The 27,760-nt window shown below is 46.2% G+C and overlaps 1 protein-coding gene across 1 annotated transcript in view; it reads right to left on the reverse strand.

Moving 5' to 3' along the window:
- astn1 (astrotactin 1) overlaps positions 1-27,760 on the reverse strand; it is a gene marked incomplete at its 3' end in the record, with an annotated part of 1,033,675 nt that overhangs the window by 902,083 nt on the left and 103,832 nt on the right. Inside the window, exon 2 of the mRNA XM_079507194.1 lies at positions 14,818-15,005. Coding sequence (XP_079363320.1) covers positions 14,818-15,005 — 188 coding nt within the window. The remainder of the gene's footprint in view (positions 1-14,817; positions 15,006-27,760) is intronic.

Consider the following 27,760-nt stretch of genomic DNA (forward strand, 5'->3'; position numbering starts at 1 on the left):
GGGCCAAGCTGCTCCGCGCTGTCCCCTTCTACCCATAAACCCACTGGCCGTGATTCATTCGATATGGCCGTGACATTGTATGCATGCGTTATCGCGCGTGTGTGTGTGTGTGTGTGTGTGTGTGTGTGTGTGTACCAGGTATGTAGGCCATGCACATGTTGTCAAACGTTTATAGTACGGGGCGGCAGTGGCTCAGGGGTAGAGACTAGTGGACGGCAGAACAGCTGGACGGGAACCGTGAGGTTCCCGGTTCGATCCCTGCAGGCTCCCCCAGAGTTAGTGTCTGTCGAAGTGTCCTTGAGCAAGACTCTGAAAGCCCAATTTCTCCCGATGAGCAGGTTGCATGGTTTCCTCCGGCATCGGTGTATGAATGTGTGTGTGAATGGGTGAAGATTGCACAATCTATGTAAAGCGCCTTGGATAAAGGCGCTATATAAATGCACCATTTACCATTTAGTAGGCCTACAACTTTAGAAATGGAGCTTGTGGGTAAGAGATCCACAATATTGAAATTATATATTACATTATTATAGGCAATTATATTTATATTGAACATTTATTGTGATGGTGAAAGTAAATGGTAAGCCCCCCTCCCCCTTAACACCCCCATCGCCCAGGACGAAGTTCTTTGTCCTTTATATTATTAACGCCCGACGCCCAAGACAAAGTATTGTCCAAAAGACAAAGTTTATTGACATGAAAACAGATCGCATGGCTCCACAGCCTAGGAGCGCCTGTTGGGCAAGAGTGAGACATCATCGAAAAACTCCCTCCCCTGTTTAGCCGACGACAATGAAAATCTTAAAACGTTAATAACTCGCGATCTAAATCATCCCCTCTAATTATGAAAAAATATCCTGTGTTTGACGGCCCTCCGCTGTCCAGTCGCTAGTCGCGATAGATTTATTCTAACCTCCCGTTGTTGATCGACTTTAAAGTGGAGTGGCTATTGTTGTGGTCCATGTTTATAAATCAACTGGGTGCTATAATGTAATGTATTAAACTAGAATTTCGCGGGCCTTCGGCCCGCTCATCCCAGAGTTGCGTTGCCCCGCGTTGCGATACAGAAGTCCACAGATACAGAAGTCCACAGTGACACGCGTTGTATGCAGCTGTTTTGTGTTGCAGCGCGTGCGCGCGCGCGCGTGTAGTGTTGTTGTTCTTATCCATAACAATAAATGGATCAAATATGCTCTATATTAGTTATGTATAGATTTAAAGCAGTGGCTGTCAAAGGTGTGATCCAGGGACCCTCATGGTTCCTTGAGGGGGTTCCAAATGGACCCATTATAGGTCTGTAACTCTGAGAGTGTACAAATGGAACCAAGTGGACCCTACAGGTCTGTAACTCTGAGAGTGTACAAATGGAACCAAATGGACTCTGTTATAACGTTTAACTGTGATACTGTACAAATGGAATCAAATGGGACTCTTATGGGTCCATTTGGTTTTACTCTCAGAGTTATGGGGGTCCTTGAAATTTAAAAGGGTTGAGAAGCTGTATGCAATGGCTTATGTCTTGTAAAAAGAGAGACCAGCCTATTCTCCAAAGCATGATATCTTATGCTTTGCTAGGTTGTACAAATTAATATTGGGTCAATGTAATTTGCAGGACTCACGTGTGTGCTCTCTGTCTCTCTCGCTCTCTTCTCTCTCCTCCGTCTCTGGGGTGTGTGGGGGGGGGGGGGGGGGGGGGATTAGTGGCGCTGCCTGCGACAGTGCTATACTTCTCCAGCAGCGGTGCAGAACCGAGAGAGTGACACATTTTTGTGGATGTAAACTGCGCAAGTTGTAGCTTTAAAGTTCGGATTGTGTAGTCGCACCGGTGGTACAAAGTGAATGTTACAACTCGCACGGTGATGTTGTAAGGCGCAAATGCGAGTACCTAGTCGCACTGTCGAGCCCTGTGTAGTGTAGTGGCATTTTCGCTGCATCGCGAGGCGATCCAAATTCCCCCCCGCGCACGCACGCACGCACACACACACACACACACACACTGGACGTAGCTGTGTGTTGTTGCAGCGCGCGCGTGTGCGTGTAGTGTTGTTGTTGTTGTTCGTGTCGATATTTGCGCGTCGGTTTGTCCCGCTTGTACCACGCCAGGTTTGCACAGTGCGCTCAGTGCGATATTTCCGAACGTGGGCGTTGTGTGTGTGTGTGTGGGTGGGTGTGTGTGTGTGTGGCTGGCTGTGTTTTGTTGCGTGGGGATCGCCATGTGAGGGGGCTAGCCAATAAGGGCCCTGTGTTGCATGTGGAGAATTGTGTAGGTGAGTGTGTGTGGTGTAGCCGAACGGGGTGGTGAGGACATGAGGGGGATGTAGCACAGCAATCGGTGACCCCTACATTAAGCTGTGTTGCTCCCAAGATGCAGTGCAAATGCGTGTTGTAGCAACCGTAGCCAATGGGAAAACAGGATGCAGTGTTGCCAGGTCCGCGAATTGTAAGCGAGTTGTAAGTAGCGTGTTGAATGGCATTTTTTCTGGGCTTGTTTTCATAGAGCTGGCAACAAATTAGGCGGGGGTGTCGGTGCTTGTGGCGTGTTTGTGTTTATTATTGATATTGATGTTGTTTGTGAGTGTGGACGGGAGGCGGCTGTAGTGGCAGTGCAATGACAGTTTTTACGCGGGTGTTGTTGACTGTGGGTGTGCGGCGCGACATGAGGAGATAGCCGTGGATCGACGCGGAGGGTAAGACTGTGTCGTGTTAGTGTGTTGTTGCAGTGTGTGTTGCAGCGTGTTGCAGCGTGTCAGTGACGTAGTAGCTGGTGCCTTTTGTTCCTGTGCGTGCTTTTGGGGACATGTTTTCAATTGTATATAAGGATAACCCCGGGCAATTAAGGTGTTACTAGTTGGACTTGGCAAATGTACCATATGTGTCGTAGTAAATAAAGTAAATAAAGTGTCATAGGCCAACATTATTCTGAACATAACCTGGAGACTTGACAACTGGGTCTTATGATCAAAATAAGAAGTTTATATAATGGTGGGTAAAATAAAAAAATAAATTCTAAAACTTTGCCACGGACAAGACCAAAGTCTCGCCCACGGGTACGGACATAATGATGACCCCTGCGTTAAGTTGCCATCTCATAATATAGTCAGCTGGGGAGCAAAGCGGGCAGCAGAATGCAGACGTGGTGTATAGCCTATAGCTTAACGTGACACCATTTTGCTGCCATCATTATCAAGCAGCCATAAGGCATGAACAGATTGCTCTGCTCCTCACCTTTTGGGTTGAGCGCTCACAGCGGGGGAGTTTGTTGTGTTTTTTTCCCTCCAGACTGAACCGAACATAACAAACTGTTGTACCCCGAGGGCTCGGCTCGCCTCGCCTCGCACGCAGCAGTCAGCCGTCCACCAAACTGTGCCATATTGCACTGGCCCGGGCACGCTGTGCACCCACCGTACAGAGCAAAGGACAATGTCGCGTGCACGCACACACGCACGCACGCACACACACACACTATATAAACAGGAAGGGCCATGCAGAAAAACAACGAACGGACAGATTGATTACCTTTAGTTCAGTGGTTTTCAACCATTGGTCCGGGGACCACCAGTGGTCCGGGGACCACCAGTGAGTGGTCCTTGATGGGGTTCCCTTCTGGGTCCATTTGTAAATGTGTGCTCTATAAGTGTGAGTGTTAAATGTGCTCTATACATTAAGTATATTGGATAAAAAAAATTACTAAACTGCATTATTCACATGTTTTTTTTTGTACATGATTAGATGTGCTGTTTATGCATTATGCAAGACATTAATACAAAATGACCATTTCTTCTTCACAATAATAATTGTATCAATATCTTGTTTGTAGCCTTTTATTTGACATGTCTTTCATGACTTCTTCTTGGACGAATAGCTTTGGCTTAATTTCACATGATTAAATGTAATCACCCCCTCAGCATTGGGGAGAAAAAAAAACATTTCAACTAAACAAAACAAAAATAAATGTCAAGAGAGATATCTGATAGACGTTAGGATGATCCACTGCAGAGGTGGGCAACTTTGACGATGGAGAGGGCCAATATATTTCCACACTCACTCCAGAGGGCCACAGTGCATATTACTGTCGTAGCAAAAATAGCTGATCTACAAGCTCAAAACGCGTCGCAATGCGACGCGTTTTGAGCTTGTAGATCAGCTATTTTTGCTATATTTGAATTGAAAACCTGAATATTTATTTTGCTCTTTTTTAAATTGGAATCCTGAAAAGAAACCTTTTTATAGAATCTCAAAGGCAATTTAGTTATAGTTATGTTAACTTTATGAACTGTTAAATGTTAACATAACTACGTTGGACACAAAGACAATAACATTTTAATACTAGTCATTAAGTAATTAAAGCGGGTTTGGAATTGTAACAGCTGAAATCAATACTATATCAGTATTCTGATATTAACATGCGGGCCACATTAACCGATTTTGGGCGGGAACCTCTTTTGGTGTTAGCATTATGTTATGCTTTAGCTATTGAAAAATAGCAGATCTACAAGCTCATAGCACGCCACCGAGTGGCGCGCTATGAGCTTGTAGGTCTGCTATTTTTGAAAAATCGAAGAACTGATCCATCGAAGAACGACATAGAAGCAGCTTTTTCAGAAAACTGTCAGGATGTAGAAGACATTTTTAGAATCTGATCTCAGGTCAAAATGGCCTGGGTTAAGTGAAGGTGGGGCCGCATGCCAGTTGCCCACCCCTGATCCACTGTGACTGGATGCTCTGTAACCCTAACCGAGGACCACAGAAACAGCACTGCTTGGCAAGAAGATAAATAGCTGTTGTTTCCTCAGGTCTTGACTGTGGAGTTAATCTGTATAGTTGTTGTCACTGCCGCTGGGACGGCGCTGAGCCTGAGAGGGCACGTGTTCACGGACAAGACAAACAACAAGGTTAGTCATCTATTATGGATGGCCAGGGAGGACCGACCCACCCTAGCAAGGTGACATCACAGGGTCACCTTGTTAAGAGACCAGTTCACTGGGGGGGGGAGCCTGGAACTGTGAAATGACCAGTGGTAAACAATAAAGTACATTTACTTAAAGGGATAGTTCAGAATTGTTTAACTTAACCCATTTAGACGTGGGAACGTCAAAACGAATCCAACCGACGGGTTGCTAGGGCGTGTGTACGCGTCCTAGCGCATTTTCATTGATGTCAAACGAGAGAAAAATATTCAGATTTTATTTTTTTTGTTTTTTTGAGTTGGCCTCTCCTTCTGCACCATACTCCTTGCTCTTTCCTTGTCGTTCACTTCCCTGTTTACCGTTCACAAAGAAAGGCTCGGCGCGCGTAATCTAAGGAGCTCTCCGTTGTTTTGACCAGATGGATATACTAAGCTCTTCATTTCTGACTTCAACATGCCTCTCGTTCATAATATGAAGCAAGCGATCATCAGCGATTTATATCGTAATCTTAGCGAGGTAAGCAAGCACAAATATGTCTCCTGGTTTTTGTCCAGGAGCTGATTGTGTTAAAGGCGTAGTGAAATGAAAAATACATTTTTCACACTTTTAGCTGTGGTCATCATACATAACTAACAATGGATACCAAAAAAATTGACAAATTCTCATTTTTGTATCGTACTGCGTGATGACGTGTCGAGGCCCACATCGATAAAAGCCAATACAAATGAAGCTCACCTGTTTAATTCCCCATCCGTCCAACATTGTCCAACACAGCTGGTATAGATTACAGAAATCCTCCATTATTATTATTATTCTCATTCAAGATAACATCCAGACAGTTTATTACTCGGTTTCAACTTAATCATCACGCTAAAATATGTATCAGAAAACATTATAGGGTAGAAATAAGCCACATATCAGTAAACTGGCACAGCTGGCCGACAATCTGGTGTAGCATAGCTACCGTCCCTAGCTACCGTCCCATCACCTGAAGGGATGCGATGCTCTGATTGGTTCAGAAACTTCAGACCGGTGTTTCAACTTGAAACCGTTTGAAACTTCAAAATAAAATGTCCACCATTTCCGTTGCACTACACCTTTAAGCTGTATGAAATACTTGCCATTAATATAGTGGTTGCAACTGTATTAATTGATTGCCCGAGTCCCGTGGTGGGGGTTCTGCTCTGGTTTTGGTGAATATTAAGTAGTTCCGGAATATTAAGTAGTTCCCCTGTGGGGGCCACAGGGATCTACTTAATATTCACCAAAACCAGAGCAGATGTCCCACCACACGGGACTCGGGCAATCAATTAATACAGTTGCAACCACTATATTAACACTCCGATTGCCCGGGGTTCATTAAATCATAGGGTTCATTAAATCATAGCGCCCAGCGATTTATAGCAGCGGAGCACTTTTACTGACGGATACTGGATGTGGCTGTAGTAGCTAAATGTAGCCAAAACACTCTAGAGCCGATCCACAACACTCTAGAGCCGATCCACAACACTCTAGAGCCGATCCACAACACTCTAGAGCCGATCCACAACACTCTAGAGCCGATCCACAACACTCTAGAGCCGATCCACAACACTCTAGAGCCGATCCACAACACTCTAGAGCCGATCCACAACACTCTAGAGCCGATCCACAACACTCTAGAGCCGATCCACAACACTCTAGAGCCGATCCACAACACTCTAGAGCCGATCCACAACACTCTAGAGCCGATCCACAACAACGGGAGGTATGATTCATTTTAACACATGTGATCTTTTCTTAAAATTGGACGGGATGATTTAGATCAAGAGTTATTAATGTTTTAAGATTTTTGGTCTCGTTGGCTAAACAGGGGGGGGGGACATTTTCGATGACGTCCCACTGTTACGCAACATTGAGTATTGTGCAACAGGCCACGCTCCAGTCACTGGCTCACACTACAGGTCTGTAACATATAGGACCAGTCACTTCCACCAGTCTTCTACATCCTGACAGTTTTCTGAAAAAGCTATGTTTCTATGTCAGTGGTTCTTCGATTTTTCAAAAATAGCAGATCTACAAGCGCACTATGAGCTTGTAGATCTGCTATTTTTCAATAGCTAAAGCATAACATAATGCTAACACCAAAAGGGGTTCCCACCCAAAATGGGTTAAATTAAAGATCTGTTCTTCCATAACATACGCCCAATTTAAATCTTTGATTGCAGACTTACCCCCCAAGTGTCTGCAACTGTTTTTAAACATAGCCTATACGTGCTAAACGTCACGCGGTGAGGAAATATTACTGTTCTGTTCTGTTTTTGTATATTGCTTTGAAATGATGTATTATGTTGTATCTCAACGACACTGCAAATGAGGGTGACCTCAATGTCTTAGGAGAATAAATAAAGGTTTGAATGAAAAGTTAAAAAGATTACAGCACTGGAAATGCCTTCTCGTTACATTGGGAAAGCTTAACACATTTTGTGCCCAAAACGTCTGTGGACGTCCTGGGTATTACCGCACGTGCATAGCCCAAGACGTCTGTGGACGTCTTTGAAAAAAATAAATATATATATATATATATATTTTTTTTTTTTTTTTTTTTTTATTAAAAAAAATCAGAAAAATCAAAACACATTTTTTTTGTTTTTTTTACACGTGGTGCCAAAGTTTGTGTTTTCGCCATTGAGAATGCATTTGGCGTTTAAATTAAATAACTCAGAAACTATAAAACATTTCAAAGTAAAAAGTTCCAGCATGTGTCTCCACAGTCGGCTGAATTATAAAAAATGTGAATGGATTTTCTAGGTGAAAGTGATTTTGGGCAGTTTTGCGTGGGCTCTCAATGTGTTAAAAGGTAACAGTGTCCGACTGTGGGCGACTGTGGCTCAAGAGGTAGAGCAGGTCGTCCAATGATCCACGGGTCGGCGGTTCGAATCCCGGCTCCTCCTGTCTACATGTCGAAGTGTCCTTGGGCAAGACACTGAACCCCAAATTGCTCCCGATGTGCTGGTTGGTGCCTTGCATGGCTTCCGCCGCAATCGGTGTGTGAATGTGTGTGTGAATGGGTGAATGTAATGCACAATCTATGTAAAGCGCCTTGGATAAAGGCGCTATATAAATGCACAATTTACCATTTAGTGTCCAAAAACAAGGTGAGCCACCATTATGGGTCGACAGTTTAGCGCTCTGTTGGTAAAGCAGCTTTTTGGAAGGGATTTTCTGGTAACAGAGCCTGAGTTTGGTGCAGTTCATTGAACTAAATTTCCCAACAGGCTTTCTTTTCGAAGCCAACAACAGAAAAAAAAAACCCAAACAAAAAAAAAGTCTGGAGCTTAATCCATTTTGAGCGGGAACCCCTTTTGGTGTTTTAAACATTATGTTATAATTTAGCTATTGAAAAATAGCAGATCTACAAGCTCATAGCGCGCCACCGAGTGGCGCGCTACGAGCTTGTAGGTCTGCTATTTTTGAGAAATCGTGAAAATGTGGCGCAAATCTTTGAATACATATTCTTTCAGAGCCAACATTTCTAACTCAAATCTTTGCTTTTGGGGCGTCCCTGGAACAACATAATACATATGATATTGGGGGTCCTTGAAATGAAATAGTTTGAGCATCACTGACATATAGAAACATAGGTTTTTCAGAAAAACTGTCATGTTTTAGAAGATATTTGTAGAACCGAACTTAGGTCAAAATGTGTTAATAACTGATCCAAGAACAGGTGTAAATGATCTCATCATGGGTCTGTCTGGTGGCCAGGCCATGAACTGGAACATGATCTGTTACCTGGCTTACAAACCCCCGATTGGATGATCCGTTATAATACTGTACCCAGGCCACAACCTGATTGGGTAATATGTTATGCCTGGCCACAGCCTGATTGGGTAATATGTTAGCTGGCCGCAAACCTGGCATATCTGGGACGAAATGCATTCCCATGAAAAGCTTCCGACAATAACACGATAGAAAGTATGTCGATATAGGCAACGCTTTACCCCTCACCCCCCTTAACACTCGACTGTCTTTCTGACCCATTTTGAGATTTTAAATGTGATTATCTTTGCCCGTGAAGCTCTCAGAAGGTTCCATGACTTTTCCTAAATATTCAATTGAAATCACCTCAGTCACCTCAGTTTTTGTTTTGTTTTTCATCCGAAACATTTTCAAAATATGAATTTAGACATAGGCCTACTGTACCATCTCTGCCCAGTGGTGAATAGGCAGATATGGTACAGTAGGCCTATGTCTAAATTAATATTTCATTGTCAAAGTATTTGTATACTATGTTCAGTGACAATAAATGTAATCTAATCTATTCATTTTCGGTCAAGATGACCCCCGTCACCTTTCCTCCTCCCCCCACGGGAGTGGACGTCACACCTCCAGACAGCCCATTGTTCAAGTTAAAAGGCAATGACTCTTTGAGTACATGTTGACGCCAATACTTTTACTCAAGCACATTTTGAATTATGGACATTTAACTCAAGTAAGAAATGCGAGTACTTTTTCCACCACCATAATTATGTCCGTGCTGTATTCAATGCATGTCTGTCTGTCCCTATGGCTGTCTGTCCCTATAGCTGTCTGTCCCTATGGCTGTCTGTCCCTATAGCTGTCTGTCCCTATGGCTGTCTGTCCCTATGGCTGTCTGTCCCTATGGCTGTCTGTCCCTATGGCTGCGTCACTGCATTCAATGCATGACTGTACCTACCTATAGCTGCGTCACATTCCAGGAGACTCTCCATAGGACCTTTTGGAAGCACATTCAACGTGTATTTTTAGCCAGGTACGTCTGCCAGAAATCAAATTGTACCGACCACTCTCCGGCCCCTGTGTACTGACCACTCTCCGGCCCCTGTGTACCGCCCACTCACCGGCCCATATGTACAGTACCGTACACTCGCCACCATATGGCAGACAATGGGGGAAATGGGCTCCTGTGACGTAGGTGCTGAGCTAAACAGGCCGTTGAGCGAGCGCACACCTTGGAAAGGGGGACCTTTTGTTGTCCTCGACGAGCCCAAGCGAAGTGACAAAGAGGTTTTTTGTGGATATACCGGTCGGGGCGGGGCCCTCAGACCGGGCAGCGCGCTGCAGGCGAGGACCCGAGCACCGTGGCAGACAGCAGCGCCCGGTCCATCTGTCTTCAGCAGCCTGGACATATCTGCATGCTAACCCATTCTGACCTGAGATCAGATTCTACAAAATGTCTTCTACATCCTGTCAGTTTTCTGAAAAAGCTATGTTTCTATGTCAGTGGTTCTTCGATTTTTCCAAAAATAGCAGACCTACAAGCTCGTAGCGCGCCACTCGGTGGCGCGCTATGAGCTTGTAGATCTGCTATTTTTCAATAGCTAAAGTATAACATAATGCTTAAAACACCAAAAAGGGTTCCTGCCCAAAATGGATTCATGTAGGCAGTGTTACCCAAAGTGCATGTTTTAGCTCAGGAACCAAAAGAGAAGTTTGCCGGGACAAAAAAAACGTGACAATAACAGATCTATAAGCTCACAACGCGGTGCAATGTGAGCTTGTAGATCTGCTATTTTTCAATAGCTATAAAGCATAACATAATGCTTAAAACACCAAAAGGGGTTCCCGGACAAAAGGGGCTAATCCGCCTCTGCCCACACATCTCCACGGGAGAGCGTGGCTCACACAGACAGCTCTGCCAGCCTGCACGCCTTCCTCAGGATGGGGAGATACAGAGGGAAGGAAGGGCGGCTAGGAAAACATAGGAACTCTGCCAGCCTGCACGCCTTCCTCAGGATGGGGAGATACAGAGGGAAGGGGCGGCACGCCTTCCTCAGGATGGGGAGATACAGAGGGAAGGAAGGGCGGCTAGGAAAACATAGGAACTCTGCCAGCCTGCACGCCTTCCTCAGGATGGGGAGATACAGAGGGAAGGAAGGGCGGCTAGGAAAACATAGGAACTCTGCCAGCCTGCACGCCTTCCTCAGGATGGGGAGATACAGAGGGAAGGAAGGGCGGCTAGGAAAACATAGGAACTCTGCCAGCCCGCACGCCTTCCTCAGGATGGGGAGATACAGAGGGAAGGAAGGGCGGCTAGGAAAACATAGGAACTCTGCCAGCCTGCACGCCTTCCTCAGGATGGGGAGATACAGAGGGAAGGAACGGCGGCTAGGAAAACATAGGAACTCCAGCCTGCACGCCTTCCTCAGGATGGGGAGATACAGAGGGAAGGAAGGGGCGGCTAGGAAAACATAGGAACTCTGCCAGCCTGCACGCCTTCCTCAGGATGGGGAGATACAGAGGGAAGGGGCGGCACGCCTTCCTCAGGATGGGGAGATACAGAGGGAAGGAACGGCGGCTAGGAAAACATAGGAACTCCAGCCTGCACGCCTTCCTCAGGATGGGGAGATACAGAGGGAAGGAAGGGGCGGCTAGGAAAACATAGGAACTCTGCCAGCCTGCACGCCTTCCTCAGGATGGGGAGATACAGAGGGAAGGAAGGGCGGCTAGGAAAACATAGGAACTCTGCCAGCCTGCACGCCTTCCTCAGGATGGGGAGATACAGAGGGAAGGAACGGCGGCTAGGAAAACATAGGAACTCCAGCCTGCACGCCTTCCTCAGGATGGGGAGATACAGAGGGAAGGAAGGGGCGGCTAGGAAAACATAGGAACTCTGCCAGCCTGCACGCCTTCCTCAGGATGGGGAGATACAGAGGGAAGGAACGGCGGCTAGGAAAACATAGGAACTCCAGCCTGCACGCCTTCCTCAGGATGGGGAGATACAGAGGGAAGGAAGGGGCGGCTAGGAAAACATAGGAACTCTGCCAGCCTGCACGCCTTCCTCAGGATGGGGAGATACAGAGGGAAGGGGCGGCACGCCTTCCTCAGGATGGGGAGATACAGAGGGAAGGAACGGCGGCTAGGAAAACATAGGAACTCCAGCCTGCACGCCTTCCTCAGGATGGGGAGATACAGAGGGAAGGAAGGGGCGGCTAGGAAAACATAGGAACTCTGCCAGCCTGCACGCCTTCCTCAGGATGGGGAGATACAGAGGGAAGGAAGGGCGGCTAGGAAAACATAGGAACTCTGCCAGCCTGCACGCCTTCCTCAGGATGGGGAGATACAGAGGGAAGGAAGGGCGGCTAGGAAAACATAGGAACTCTGCCAGCCTGCACGCCTTCCTCAGGATGGGGAGATACAGAGGGAAGGAAGGGCGGCTAGGAAAACATAGGAACTCTGCCAGCCTGCACGCCTTCCTCAGGATGGGGAGATACAGAGGGAAGGAAGGGCGGGTAGGAAAACATAGGAACTCCAGCCAAAGGATAATGTGTGAAATGTAGATATAATATATACTGTATGCAGGGAACACACACACACACACACACACACACACACACACACACACACACACACACACACACACACACACACACACACACACACACACACACACACACACACACACACACACACACACACACACAGCTAGAATATGAAAATGTCTCCCCCGTTTGAGGTCCGCTTGGCACCCGAAGCGGGGCCGGGTGTTTGCTAGCAGATGCGCAACGTCGTGAAGTGTGGAAATAATCTCAAGGTCAGTTTATCATTGACATTCAAGGAGCGTCTGTCTGTGCTGTCTGTGCGTCTGCCTGCCTGTGCTCTCTCTCTCTCTCCATCCATCCTTCCGCCACACTTAGCTGGCTGGCAAACCCCCCCCCCCCCCCCCCCCCCCCCTCAAGCTGACTAATCATTTGTGTATGCAGTTATAACCCATTTACACCTGGGAACGATTCTACAAAATGTCTTCTTCTATATCATGACAGTTTTCTGAAAAACCCATGTTTCTATATCATTGGTTCTCAAACTTATATGTAATTGGCCGCCGACCCCCATCTGAAAAGAGTTAAAAACGTTCGCTCTGAAATAATATATATACAGATTTGCGCCACATTTTCACGATTTTTCAAAACATAGCAGACCTACAAGCTCGTAGCGCGGCACTCGGTGCCGCGCTATGAGCTTGTAGATCTGCTATTTTTCAACAGCTAAAGCATAACATAATGCTTAAAAAAACACCAAAAGGGGTTCCCCGTACAGAATGGGATAATATGCTTTCAATGTCTGAAAATACATGCCATCCATCAACGTTGCGATTGTAACGTCTTTGGGGCTGGAGAGAAAAGGGCATCTGGAGCAGGTGTGGCGTATCTTAAATCTAATAAATATACATTTCCTCAGGCGGAAAAGAGGAAGTATATGCACTGCCCGGATCAAAGGATTCGTTTTCCTGCTATGCCAACACGGTAGATCAGATTTGATACGGAGCATAACGGAGCACACGGACGGAACTGGATTCTAATATATACTTGTGAAAGGAAGCGTCAAACTGTATCTTCTTGATGTTCAGAAATCTGCATGGTGCACGCTTAGAGTATATGAATAGAGACGGCACCCGAGTTCTCCTCCCGTCCACTTGTATTAAGTTGCTCTAAAGCACATGAGGCGATTTCACTCCTCCTTCCGGGTAGGAACAGAGTGCATTCTGGGATGGATTTGCCCCAAACACATGGATGAACGCGCTGGCCGTTGACTATCATTGCAAATGATAGGCTCTTCAAAATAAGGGTTGAACCGGGGGAAAGTCCTGCCGTGAATTGCATCGAATGTATTAATTAATCCTGGCGAACAGGATATATATTTGCATTTGTTAATTATTAAGCGATACAAGCTTTCCCTCGGACACTCTCGGATACGTCACATGAACCTTTGGATCACGTGACCGGAGGGGAAACCCCCCCCAAAACAACTTCTCAGGGCTTCTGGGAAGTGGAGGCACAATGCATTCTGGGAAGTGTAGGCACTTGTAGGCTATCGTGTAGGCTATCGGGGTGTCATGGCAGCTTCCATGTCGGGCTGTACCCCCTTGTTGATGTTGTTGCTGTTTGCGGTGGTGGAGTATATTTTTTCGACACTATATGACAAATGATGGCACTATTTTTTAAAGGCAGATTTCCGTGAAATGGAGTTATACAATCAAGACCGTGTGATTCTTCAGAGGTTTAGTGAAAGACTTGTGTGTATATCCTGTATATCCTTCTATTCGTATAACTCTCAGTAAATGCAAATTAGCAGAGAGGATTTTACTGAGATCTTTTCTTCTGCACTGTAACTTTATTCACTTGTTTGTATCTCCTTTGTTTTTATTTGAACTTTTATGATGTGTTTCTTAATGGGCGTCTTAATGCACTGTGTCTTAGTGTCTCCATCGGTGCTTAATGTTTTGACGTAAAGCACTTCGAATCGCCTCGTCGTTGAGAATGTGGTAAACAACTCGTCTCGTCTTGTCTGGCGTTCAGGGACACTCGAGGCGTCCTGAAGCGCTTTGTGCACCTGAAATCATTTGTCTTTTCACGCCCGCTGCCGCGTTGCGTGGAGGATTAGTCCTCAAAACAAACTCCCTCCCAACAGAAGGAGAAACGGCAGGTACTCTTCTATTGTAAGACTGGAGCATTCTTCATTCTCTCTGACACGTCCATGATATCTGTGGCATCGTAGTGACTTTACGACGACGACACAAAGAACGCCAGGATACAAAGCGCCACGAAACCATTTCCCCTGATGGGACTGAAATTGGAATTGAAACGGCTACTGCACAATGGCAGGCGGATCGTTGTGTGTGTGTGCATGTGTGTGTGTGTGTGTGTGTGTGTGTGTGTGTGTGTGTGTGTGTGTGTGTTTAATTTGCAAAACCAATATCCTGAATTGTAAAACCTATTGTTTTACTGGTTGAGCAGCCAAGAAGTGACAAGTGGGCAATTATTGCCGTCTGTCTGTCTGTCTGTCTGTCTGTCTGTCTGTCTGTCTGTCGCGAGTCACTCCGTCACTAAATTTGCTCCATCAGGGGTTCTTGCATACACCAATATGACCATATTTGGGAACAGTCGGTTACCATGACGGAGATGTGCAGGATGCGTAGCTCCTCCTCCGCAGAGTCGGAGGCGGGGTCCTGGGTGGGGGCGTGGCCGGGCATGGTGAGAGCGCCGTCCTGGTGGTGGATGTGGAACAGCAGGGTGCCGTTCTCCAGCCACTGCTGCCTCCAACGGACCATAGGGATGTCCTCGGAGCTGCCCGAGATCTCTGCATGGACGCACAGAGAACACACACACACACGCATTCACATTTTAGAAGAAACACAAACAATAGTGGATGCGCACACTTGAAAAAAACTCTACAACAAGTGCTTCAGGATACAGATCACAGGTACAGAAAGCATCGCCATTTTAAGATGGTCATATCTCCTTCAAATATTTTCCAATTTCATTGAATGATAAATCATATGAAAGCTTACATTCTGTTCTTTAATAATCTGTAAAAAACTGAAAAATTACTCTGGTCGAGATGAGGGCCTATTTGCCAGACCCGGTCACATATATGGCGACTGCCAATTATTGCAGACACTGAACAGAATTTTGCCGATGCCTTAGCTCTCGGCTTATTGGGCATGCCTGCAATCTGCAGGCCCCTCACGACTGATTTATGGACATTACCGAGGCTTCCAAATATGAACAACAAGTAGTTTACATTTGTAGCCAAGCTGTATAACAGCATCCTTAAGACGCTGGTACTTAAGCACCTTGGTAAGGAATGCCTCTTCCAGACTGTGGTCAAATGTACATGCCACTTCCAAAATTCAAGTAGTTCCACAGTTCTGGCACTCTGACAATAAATCCCCCCTCCTCATTTTCCCCCCTTCCAGATAGGGATAAAGACGCATGTGCGCTCATACGCACGCACGCACGCACGCACGCACGCACGCACGCACGCACGCACGCGGCGCAGAGGAACCGACACATTATGAATGCATGGCGAGGCGTTGAGGGTTAGATGTTTGAGTTATGCAAGTGTGTCGCGTTCCAAAGGTGCGTCAGACCCATAACTCAAGTGTGTCGCGTTCCAAAGGTGCGTCAGACCCATAACGTTCCAAAGGTGCGTCAGACTCATAACGTTCCAAAGGTGCGTCAGACCCATAACGTTCCAAAGGTGCGTCAGACCCATAACGTTCCAAAGGTGCGTCAGACTCATAACGTTCCAAAGGTGCGTCAGACCCATAACGTTCCAAAGGTGCGTCAGACCCATAACGTTCCAAAGGTGCGTCATAACCCATAACTCATGCGGTGCGTTGAAGTGGAATGTGTTGAACTGACGGAGATATTGTGTGTGTGGATATTATTGCACAGAGAGCAGATATCAAACTGCAGCGTCCAGCGCATGCGATGCATATCTAGCCCATTCTGGGCGGGAACCCCTTTTGGGGGTGTTTTAACTAAGCATTAGGACTATGTCATACTTTAGCTGTTGAAAAATAGCCGATCTACAAGCTCGTAGCGCGGCACCGAGTGCCAAGCTACGAGCTTGTAGATCTTTTTTTTTTGTGTGAAAATGTGGCGCAAATCTTTGAATGTACAGCTATATTCTTTCAGAGCGAACTTGTCTCTGGAACAACATATTTTCAGATGGGGTCAATTACATATATTTCTGGGGGTCCTTGACATGAGACATAGAAACATGGGTTTTTCAGAAAACTGTCAGGATTTAGAAGACATTGGTAGTATCGTCCTCAGGTCTAAATGAGCTAGTCAGTGCATGCCATGAATAAATGGAGAATCTCAGCCGGCTTAAATCGGAATAGATAATATATTATAGATTATTTAACGGAGAAAATATATCATGAATTATAACGCCATAACCATGCAAGATTAATTACTTTGCCACATGATGATCGATGAATAGCCAATCTACAATATCGGCTATTTTCAAGTGTAAACCACTCCTACGACTGGCTTTGTTAGTTTACGTGTCTGTCTGTCTGTCTGTTCGTACCAAACAATGAGCATGGTTGCTACGGTCACCCAGTTCACCCGGGTGTGATTTCATTACGTCAGACATGACGTCAGACCACAGCTGATCAGGCTATATAAGACCTTACACCACTCAGTTCACACAGGTGTGATTTTTACTATAAGTTTGCACGGCATTGTGCAACAAATTAAGTATAATGCAGGATTAGGTTGTTAATCAGATGAACCGGTTTAGTTGATTTATTAAAAAACAACTCGACAGAGCACTCGACCGAGCACACAGACAGGCAGGACACAGACAGAGCACACAGACAGGCAGAGAGAGTTCTGGACACAATGGACAACAAGGCTGTGAGGGAAATAAGAAAAGGCAAATGAAGCCCAGTCCAAACGGTCAGAGATACGACGAACAACAGACCATGAAACAACAACAGCCATGTTGTATCGACCCACACCAAGAGAGCAAAACCTGCGTACCGTATGACGCGTCACTGTTGGCAGGAGAGACCATGAAACCACCAAGTGTGTGTGTGTGCGTGTGTGTGCGCGTGCGTGCGTGCGTGCGTGCGTGGCGTGGCGTGCGAGCGTGCGTGCGTGCGTGCGTGCGTGGCGTGGCGTGGCGTGGCGTGCGAGCGTGCGTGCGTGCGTGCGTGCGTGCGTGCGTGCGTGCGTGCGTGCGTGCGTGCGTGCGTGCGTGCGTGCGTGCAATATGACATTGTGAGGACGATCGGCCTGGTCCTCACAAGATGAATGGTTGTTTTAAAGTTAATAATGACTTGGGGAGTTCAGATGGGGGGGGGGGATTATGATTGGATGTTTAGAGGTTAGCTTTAAGGGCTGGGGTTAAAGTTGTCACTATTTTGATACTGTGTACATTGCCCATCTCATACAGTAGATTAACACATTCTGGGCGGGAACCCCTTTTGGTGTTAGCATCGTGTTGTACTTTAGCTATTGAAAAATAGCAGATCTACAAGCTCATAGCGCGCCACTCGGTGGCGCGCTATGAGCTTGTAGATCTGCTATTTTTGAAAAATAGAAGAACGACTGACATTTTCAGAAAAGAAGACATTTTTAGAATTTTATCTCAGGTCAAAATGGGTTAAAAAACAACAACAAAAAACAGCCATTTTCAAAGGCGTTCTAAGGTCTTTATGTCCACACAAGTCTATAGTAATACAGTGAAAACCTGTGTGTCCAGTGTGCGTGCGTGCGTGCGTGCGTGCGTGCGTGCGTGCGCACATGGCAAAAGGCACCATTACACTGAATAATGGCCTTAGAAACACCTGCCTGCCTGTATTTTACGGATGATCACAGCGCCATGCCAACGTCTGCACATTAGAAACAGCTTCTATACGTCCAGATCCTGGCCCTCTGCTGAGCTACTGCTACCACCATGCTGAAGAATCTCTTTATTTTATAGTTTCTATACGTCCAGATCCTGGCCCTCTACTGAGCTACTGCTACCACCATGCTGAAGAATCTCTTTATTTTATAGTTTCACCCCCGATTCTATGCATATATTTCTACCTTTATGGCCGCTGTAAATAGCCGGGGAATCATCTGTTTTAATGGAATGTGGGTGTTTTGTCCTCATTGTTTCAGCCCTGCTTCTAATGTGGGTGTTTGTCCTCATTGTTTCAGCCCTGCTTCTAATGTGGGTGTTTGTCCTCATTGTTTCAGCCCTGCTTCTAATGTGGGTGTTTGTCCTCATTGTTTCAGCCCTGCTTCTAATGTGGGTGTTTGTCCTCATTGTTTCAGCCCTGCTTCTAATGTGGGTGTTTGTCCTCGTTGTTTCAGCCCTGCTTCTAATGTGGGTGTTTGTCCTCATTGTTTCAGCCCTGCTTCTAATGTGGGTGTTTGTCCTCGTTGTTTCAGCCCTGCTTCTAATGTGGGTGTTTGTCCTCGTTGTTTCAGCCCTGCTTCTGGTCAGAATGTGGGTGTTTGTCCTCATTGTTTCAGCCCTGCTTCTGGTCAGAATGTGGGTGTTTGTCCTCATTGTTTCGGCCCTGCTTCTGGTCAGAATGTGGGTGTTTGTCCTCATTGTTTCGGCCCTGCTTCTGGTCAGAATGTGGGTGTTTGTCCTCATTGTTTCGGCCCTGCTTCTGGTCAGAATGTGGGTGTTTGTCCTCGTTGTTTCAGCCCTGCTTCTGGTCAGAATGTGGGTGTTTGTCCTCATTGTTTCGGCCCTGCTTCTGGTCAGAATGTGGGTGTTTGTCCTCATTGTTTCAGCCCTGCTTCTGGTCAGACGGGAATTAAGTACATTTCCTTTTGGGAAAACATTAGACCGTCTGATATGTTTAAATTCACTTGTGTAATAAAAATGAAAAAGGACATTACTGAACGCTGGCTGTTGTCTTCGTTCATTTGGCTGTACAGTATGTGCACCTTAACATTCACCGCCACCAGGGGGCGCCAAAAGTCCCAGACCGCCACCATATATCTTTTATATTATTTTATATATTTGTATTTAAAAAAAAAAAAAAAAGTTTTTCGTGTTACAAAACACGAAAAACACGTCCTTGGCGCTCCAGGACATCATGAAAAAGAAGTTAAATAAGTCCTTGGCGACCATTGAGTTTAAAGGACAATAATAACCCTAACGCACATCATAAGCATGTGTCGTGCATACACAAGGAAACCTCCACAACGTTTTATCGTGACCGAACTAGACACTATAGTTTTCCATGAGAAGTGAATGAATGAAACCATGGACCTCGCAGTACGAGAGCTCACATGCACCACTAACACTAACTAACTGCTGGTGGGAGAGAGAGAGCGGGAGAGAGAGACATTTCAGTCAGATAACTCACGAATAGATTTAACCAATATTTTTTTATAGAATGAGAATACAAACTGTGCATATAATATTTTGTCTTGGCGTTCGGCTCTGCTACATTTTTCTCCCTGCTCTGCACAATCAAACACCATCGTTAAACATTAAGAGCAGGGAGATAGATACACAATAAATACCCCTCCCCCCCTGGGGTGGCGCTGGGAGCAAACATCACATAACCAGGAACCATATGCAGAAGGAAGGAAGAGCATGCAGTCTAGGTGAGCTTAAGTAACCCCGCCCAATTGGTCAGCTGACCGCCACATCAGCGAATGGCACGTGGGTCTTGCACACACTGAATACACCCACATAGTAATGCAACATATTAACCCCTTGAGTATATGTATGCGCCCTTGAGCACGGCATGAACCCCCTATATCTGACTGAACTAACTCCGCAAGCTATACGTATCATATATTGAGGGAGTAAGAAAAGAGGGAGGAGAGCGAGCAAGGGGGTGAGAAAGTGCACGAGCGGAGGAATGGATCCCAGTAATGTGATTATGGTTGTGTATTAGTGGACCTTCCCTGGACGACGCATGCAGACTCACTGGACCCTGGCCTTTACACAGGTCTGAGGCACTTAGCACCGAGCCCCACGTAGCATCCATCTTAAGACCGCTTTTTAAAGGCATAATCCTTAATCCATGCACAGAGGAAAAGGCCAGCTTCGCTACCAAAGATACCATGATTTTTTTTCCTCCAAAGTACTCCCAACCAATCAACTGAGCGATAGATGTCTGTGCTCGCAGAGGCCGAGAGAGAAAGACCATCTAAAATACAAACAATCTGTCTTTTCTGTGTTCTCTGTGTGTGTGCGTGCGTGCGTGCGTGCGTGCGTGCATGTGTGTGTGCGTGCATATAGTACACACGCAGGCCTGCTATCAAGCTTGTTTTTCAAGGGGATCAGAAAGTCGACAGAAGCTCTCAGTCCAACTGCGCAAGTTGCACTTTTTCAAAAGAATTAAGCCGATATCAAGCCATAATTGATGTGATTCTTTTTTTTAAACGCACATTGGGGGATTTAACACTTTTAAACGCAAACTTAGAGTCTGCTACTCATTTGCTATAAGACTGAGCCTCTGAAAACGTGCGATCTTGCAACACAAACAGAGTAATCTGTGCGGAGCGCAATGTCTACAACACCAGAGGCTTCCATTTTGCATTCTGTAAAGCACAGACTGAGCTGCTCATATTCAGTGTTTTTAGCTCTCTGCAGGGAGTCTACTGGGTTCCAGGCCATATACACACTGCGGCGCCAACCGCAGAATAAAATCACCAGCCTTATTGGAGATGGAGCTCCTGGCGATGATTGGGGGCTCGGCGTATAAACCTAAGGGTGCAATATTATGCCGACACGCCATCTGGGTTCCCGCCGGGCACACGGGTCGGTACCAGCAGGGGTAAAGGTTGCCATAGCAATTTTTAACAGCACTGCTCTCTGCACAGTATAAAGACCTCGGTGGACATTTTACTCTGAGAGAAGTTTAATTCATTTAGGAGTGAGACCAGACTCTACAAAATGTCTTCTAAATTTTTCTGAAAAAACTGTCAGTGGTTCCCAAACTTTTTCACGTGAAGGACCCCCAAATTGACACTAATTATCCCACGGACCCCTATTTGAAAAGACATGCCAGGGACCCCCATAAGAGAAGATTTTTACGGCTCTAGCAGTGATTCTCAACCCGTTTAATTTCAAGGACCCCCAGTTTGACATGCATTAATTATTAAAAATCTGCGATTTAGACACATAAAACAAATAGCGGGAAACGCGTAATAAGCAGGGCATATCGTTTGATCAATCAATTTAAAGCCCTGAAACTGTTAAAACACTGCAAATGGCAAATTGTGCCATTTATAGAGCGCCTTTTTCCAAGGCACTTGAACATAGATTGTGAATAGATTGTACATAGATTGTACATAGATTGAACAAAAGCCTTAAACCAAAAAAAAGTATCTCTTCTAAGTGGAGTTTATGTGGAGTTTACTCTCTCACAATCTACCCTATAGCTGCCATGAGCGTATTTCTCTGTATCCACGCCGCTCTGTTCCGCCGAGACCGCGATAACAATCGTCATATCGCAGCATGGCCACCAGAGGGCCACGATAAGCAGTGATGACTTACTGGAGGAGTTTGTTGACATGCAATTCCCAAAGTTTATAGCAATACATAAATAAATATAATGAAAGCAAGCAAACAGCGACATGGCCGGGGCTGAGCTAGGGCCTGCCTGTCTGCATCTTAGAGTATATATGAATAGAGACGGCACCGGATTTCTCCTCCCATCCACTTGCATTAAGTTGCTCAAAAGCGCATGAGGCGATTTCACTCCTCCTTACTTACTTTGTAGATTTGATTATTATTACAACACCTACATTAACCACTACAGCCCTACAATATATACATTTCGGCCATTTGAAAAACAGCAGATCTACAAGCTCACACTTGTAGATTTGTAGCTTGTAGATTTTTGTCATGTGTGTGTTACTTTAAGTACATTTTGATAACAATATGTTTGTACATCAAGTACATTTTTTATTCCTGACTTTTACTTCTAACAGATCATTTCTCCAATGCAGTATTGATACCTTTTACTTTAAAAAAAAACGTGAGCAACATTTCCCACCACTGCCTGCCTGCATGCCTGGGGAGCGATGCGAGTGGGAGAGAGAGAGAGAGAGAGAGAGAGAGAGAGAGAGAGAGAGAGAGAGAGGAGGATTATGAAGCAGGGAGATGCTCGCTCGCTCGACGCCGGTATAAGTTGCACGAAGCGATGGAGAATTGGAGATGCTCGCCGCCGTAAGTTGTTGTGGTGGATGGTGAATTCCAGTGTGAACGTTATAACAAACAGTCGGGAGGATGTCCTTCAAGCCCATGTGTCCTCCAACTGAACCACACGGATATACTGGGATTTCACGGGAGCTTATCCCGTTTAGGACTGACGTCGATGTCCCTGGAACCACGTATTCTTCAGATGTGGGTCGGCGGCCAATTACATATAATTCTATGGGTTCTTGACATGAAATAGTTTGAGCACCACTGATATAGAAACATGAGGTTTTTCCGAACACTGTCATGATTTTAGAAGACATTTTGTAGTATCTGTCCTCAGTCCTAAACGTCAAAATAAAAACAACGTTCGCTCTGAAAGAATATATATTCAAAGATTTGTGCCGCATTTCTACGATTTTTAAAAAATAGCAGACCTACAAGCTCGTAGCGCGCCACTCGGTGGCGCGCTATGAGCTTGTAGATCTGCTATTTTTCAATAGCTAAAGTACAACATAATGCTTAGTTAAAACACCAAAAGGGGTTCCCGCCCAGAATGGGTTATTTTCCCTCAGCCGTATATATCAACTCACTTCACGCAGTAAACATGGTTTTCTACGGCTGGGATGGAGAAGGGTTTGATGCTATAGTGAAAACCCCCCTTTGGGAGGAAATAACATACGTATGTATCCTTCTATCAAGTGAAGGGAACTGTCAGTCAGGTCCATCGGATGAGCATTTCTCTCCTCAGGGATGTTGAGACATCGATCTGAACCTGCACACATAGAATGTGTCTCTGAATGGGTTTCTGTCCGAGGCTAAGTCATTGATTTTTTATTTTCATGTCATGTGAAAGCAGGGAATCAAATTGACATAATTTTGTTGTTCAGTTTGACCCACCAGTTGTGGGATATATGGCTTATAGAGTATAATGTCTTGCAGAGAAACAGCGAGTTGAGAAAACAGGCTTGAAAGGTTCAATGTGGACTCTAACGCTACGAGTCTGCCTGTGCAATTAACTCATTTTGGATTAAAAAAATAGTGTTTCTCCTCTCCTGAACAGTTGCCTCCATGACTGTCTCTGTATCAAAAATAGTTGCATTATGAAGATGTTTTTTCTGCTCTTTAGTAGGGTTTTCGTGACCGGTCCTCACGGGGTGAACTTAAAATACAAAAAATCACGGCGGGCATTCATTCCATCTTTAGCCTCGATACCCATCCAGGCTTTCATTACTCCATCTTTAAAATACAAAAATACCAAAAATCACGGCGGGCATTCATTCCATCTTTAGCCTCGATACCCATCCAGGCTTTCATTACTCCATCTTTAAAATACAAAAATACCAAAAATCACGGCGGGCATTCCATCTTTAGCCTCGATACCCATCCTTACTCCATCTTTAACATTGCTGAACATTATCCCTTGCACAAATATACCGACTCAACACTAGACCCTGGACAGAAAGGTTTGGAACGAGCCTGGATTGTGTGCATACATAACTACAGTATGTCATTCTGAGGGGCCCCTGTGTGCATAATAACTACAGTATGTCATTCTGAATGAGAGGGGGCCCCGTGGGGACATTTGCAGTTATTTGAATTGCTCAATGTAGTTCACATTATGCTATACATCTACCTGCCAAAACTAATAAAACAGAAAGCAGTTATCTTGGCCCTGCCAACCAAAAGGCATACAGCATACCGTATGGTGCAGCATGCCATGCATCTGAATTAGGCAGCATGCAGTGAGCAGTTCATTCTCTTGCTTAACACGCGTCGGTACAGAACTGGTGTTATAAAGAGCAATACGTGTGTTTTTTTTAACCAAGGGTATTGTGTGTCCCTCTTCATCTGCGTGGCCTCAGATTGTTTACTGCAGACAAAACAAACTCATTATTTGGTGTGTGTGTGTGTGTGTGTGTGTGTGTGTGTGTGTGTGTGTGTGTGTGTGTGTGTGTGTGTGTGTGTGTGTGTGTGTGTGTGTGTGTGTGTGTGTGTGTGTGTGTGCGTGCAGCTGTTTGATGCCATCCATCATTTATTTTTTAAACAACACCATGGTCTCTAATTATTGTCTTCGCTGCTGTGGCTAAATGACAATTTAATAATCAACGGTTTTGATGGAGTGCTCTTTAATGAGGGGAAGGAACCACTCGTTCAGCTGTTCAAAATAAAGTGGACTAGTTCTTCCATGTTGCTTATAAATATAATTGTATGCCTGTTGTATGCCTGTTTTTTAAACAAAGCCTTCATGTTGCAGCTCCCACAAGGCCACCAGCTCAGTGGCCTTGTGGTTAGAGTGTCCGCCCTGAGACTGGGAGGTCGGGGTTCAATCCCTGGCCGGGTCATACCAAAGACTCTAAAAATGGGACCCAGTGCCTCCCTGCTTGACACTCAGCATCGAGGGTTGGATTGGGGGGTAAGTCCCTGCGACATACTAGCGTCATGTCCAGGGGGTGTACTTGTACATCAAGCTGCCTCACGCTACAGAAACAGGAGATAGGCTCCTGCCCTATGGGCCTCATGGCTCGACAAGGCTACTTACTACTAACATGAAGCCGTATCCTCTAAGCCAATGGGAGATAAAACCCATAGTCTGAACGCTGCAACATGAAGCCGTATCCTCCAAGCCAATGGGAGATAAAACCCATAGTCTGAACGCTGCAACATGAAGCCGTATCCTCCAAGCCAATGGGAGATAAAACCCATAGTCTGAACGCTGCAACATGAAGCCGTATCCTCTAAGCCAATGGGATATAAAACCCATAGTCTGAACGCTGCAACATGAAGCCGTATCCTCCAAGCCAATGGGAGATAAAAAAAAACCATAGGGCTCCATTTTCGTCACCGCTAAACCCCTTATCAATAAACTTCTTTGCCCTTTTTTACTATTTTGAAAAACATTTTTGAATAGTTCAACTAGCCAATCTACATTGACACGTTGTGAGCTTGTAGACTGGCCATTTTAACTATTCAAAAATGTTTTGCAAAATAGTAAAAAAGCCATAGCCCTAGATATTGCGCCACCCCTTACACCTTATCCCTAAACTTATTTGCCATATTTTACTATTTTAAAACATTTTAAAATAGTACGAATAGCCGATCTACAAGCTAACAACGTGTCGATGTACATTGGCTAGTTGAACTATTTTTAAATGTTTTAAAATAGTAAAAAATGGCAAATTAGTTTAGGGATAAGGGCTTTAGCGGTGACGAAAATGGAGCCCTAGTCTCTTTGCTGCACCTAGCAGTTATGATGCAAGTCATTCTTGTATTCTTGCATAAACGAATGGCCAAGAATACACAAGGCAGCGCAAACAAGCTCACAAGGTTCAGGAACAAGTTATAATGTGTTGTCAGTCACTAAACTATAATTGGAGATCGGTATGCAAGCTTGTTTGTATAAAACTATACTGTAATGATATTGGTAGAGCTCTCTACAGCTCTGTTATACAATAACACTATACTGTAATGATATTGGTAGAGCTCTATACAGCTCTGTTAATACATACAATAACAATACATTTTTAAATGGGGTTATTCAGGTACAGCCGATTCATCATCACTGCTGCATCATTAGATAGTCCTGTCTGTGGCAGAGAGAGAGAGGGAGGGAGAGGGAGAGGGAGAGGGAGAGGGAGAGGGAGAGGGAGAGGGAGAGGGAGAGGGGGAGGGGGAGGGAGAGGGAGGGGGAGGGAGAGACACAACAGATGGCATGTGACTGTCGTCCTGAGCTTGACATGATCGAGCCGAGTCACGCGGACAGACTCCGGACACCCTCATACTCCCCCCCCACCACCCCTCCTTTTGGCTGGCACATTGTTCTCAAACAACGTTGGTAACGAGACAGACAGACAGCTCTGCCGCTGAGAGGAGATTTTCCAACTATAGAAGGAAGTCCGGGAGGAGACGACGCCGCTGTGTTGCGGTTCTCCGGGTCCTGTTCAGCCCAGCGGGACGGAGGGCGGTGCCATATGGCATCGGAACCGTGTTGTTTACACCACTGGGCAGGGGGTAGAACGGAGCGGAACGGGCGTGGTTGTTTGTGTACGGTTTGGGGAGTCGAGGCGTGACGTGGGGGGGTGAGGGGGTGTGTGGGGTGGGGGTGTCTGAAGGCTGGCATGCAGGCACTATAGAGGGTATGCGCCTGACATCATCATCATCATACCCGGAAGTTATGTGGGAATGCCTACCGAGCTGCCAAAAAGCTACTTTCTGGCCTTGACAGCCCATGATACACCCGGGTTCTGGTCGTTAGGCAAGAGAGAAATGACTTCCGTGAACCGGGGGATGAGCCGAGTGACGTCAGGACTTCAGTGAACCGGGGGATGAGCCGAGTGACGTCAGGACTTCAGTGAACCAGGGGATGAGCCGAGTGACGTCAGGACTTCAGTGAACCAGGGGATGAGCCTAGTGACGTCAGGACTTCAGTGAACCAGGGGATGAGCCGAGTGACGTCAGGACTTCAGTGAACCCCCGGGGGATGAGCCTAGTGACTTCAGGACTTCAGTGAACCAGGGGATGAGCCGAGTGACGTCAGGACTTCAGTGAACCAGGGGATGAGCCTAGTGACGTCAGGACTTCAGTGAACCAGGGGATGAGCCGAGTGACGTCAGGACTTCAGTGAACCAGGGGATGAGCCGAGTGACGTCAGGACTTCCGTGAACCAGGGGATGAGCCGAGTGACGTCAGGACTTCCGTGAACCAGGGGATGAGCCGAGTGACGTCAGGACTTCAGTGAACCCCCGGGGGATGAGCCTAGTGACGTCAGGACTTCAGTGAACCAGGGGATGAGCCGAGTGACGTCAGGACTTCAGTGAACCAGGGGATGAGCCGAGTGACGTCAGGACTTCAGTGAACCGGGGGATGAGCCGAGTGACGTCAGGACTTCAGTGAACTGGGGGATGAGCCGAGTGACGTCAGGACTTCAGTGAACCGGGGGATGAGCCGAGTGACGTCAGGACTTCAGTGAACCAGGGGATGAGCCGAGTGACGTCAGGACTTCAGTGAACCAGGGGATGAGCCGAGTGACGTCAGGACTTCAGTGAACCAGGGGATGAGCCGAGTGACGTCAGGACTTCAGTGAACCAGGGGATGAGCCGAGTGACGTCAGGACTTCAGTGAACCAGGGGATGAGCCGAGTGACGTCAGGACTTCAGTGAACCAGGGGATGAGCCGAGTGACGTCAGGACTTCAGTGAACCGGGGGATGAGCCGAGTGACGTCAGGACTTCAGTGAACCAGGGGATGAGCCGAGTGACGTCAGGACTTCAGTGAACCGGGGGATGAGCCGAGTGACGTCAGGACTTCAGTGAACCGGGGGATGAGCCGAGTGATGTCAGGACTTCAGTGAACCGGGGGATGAGCCGAGTGACGTCAGGACTTCAGTGAACCAGGGGATGAGCCGAGTGACGTCAGGACTTCAGTGAACCG

This window comes from Electrona antarctica (assembly GCF_951216825.1).
Source record: "Electrona antarctica genome assembly, chromosome: 1".
Lineage (NCBI taxonomy): Eukaryota > Metazoa > Chordata > Actinopteri > Myctophiformes > Myctophidae > Electrona > Electrona antarctica.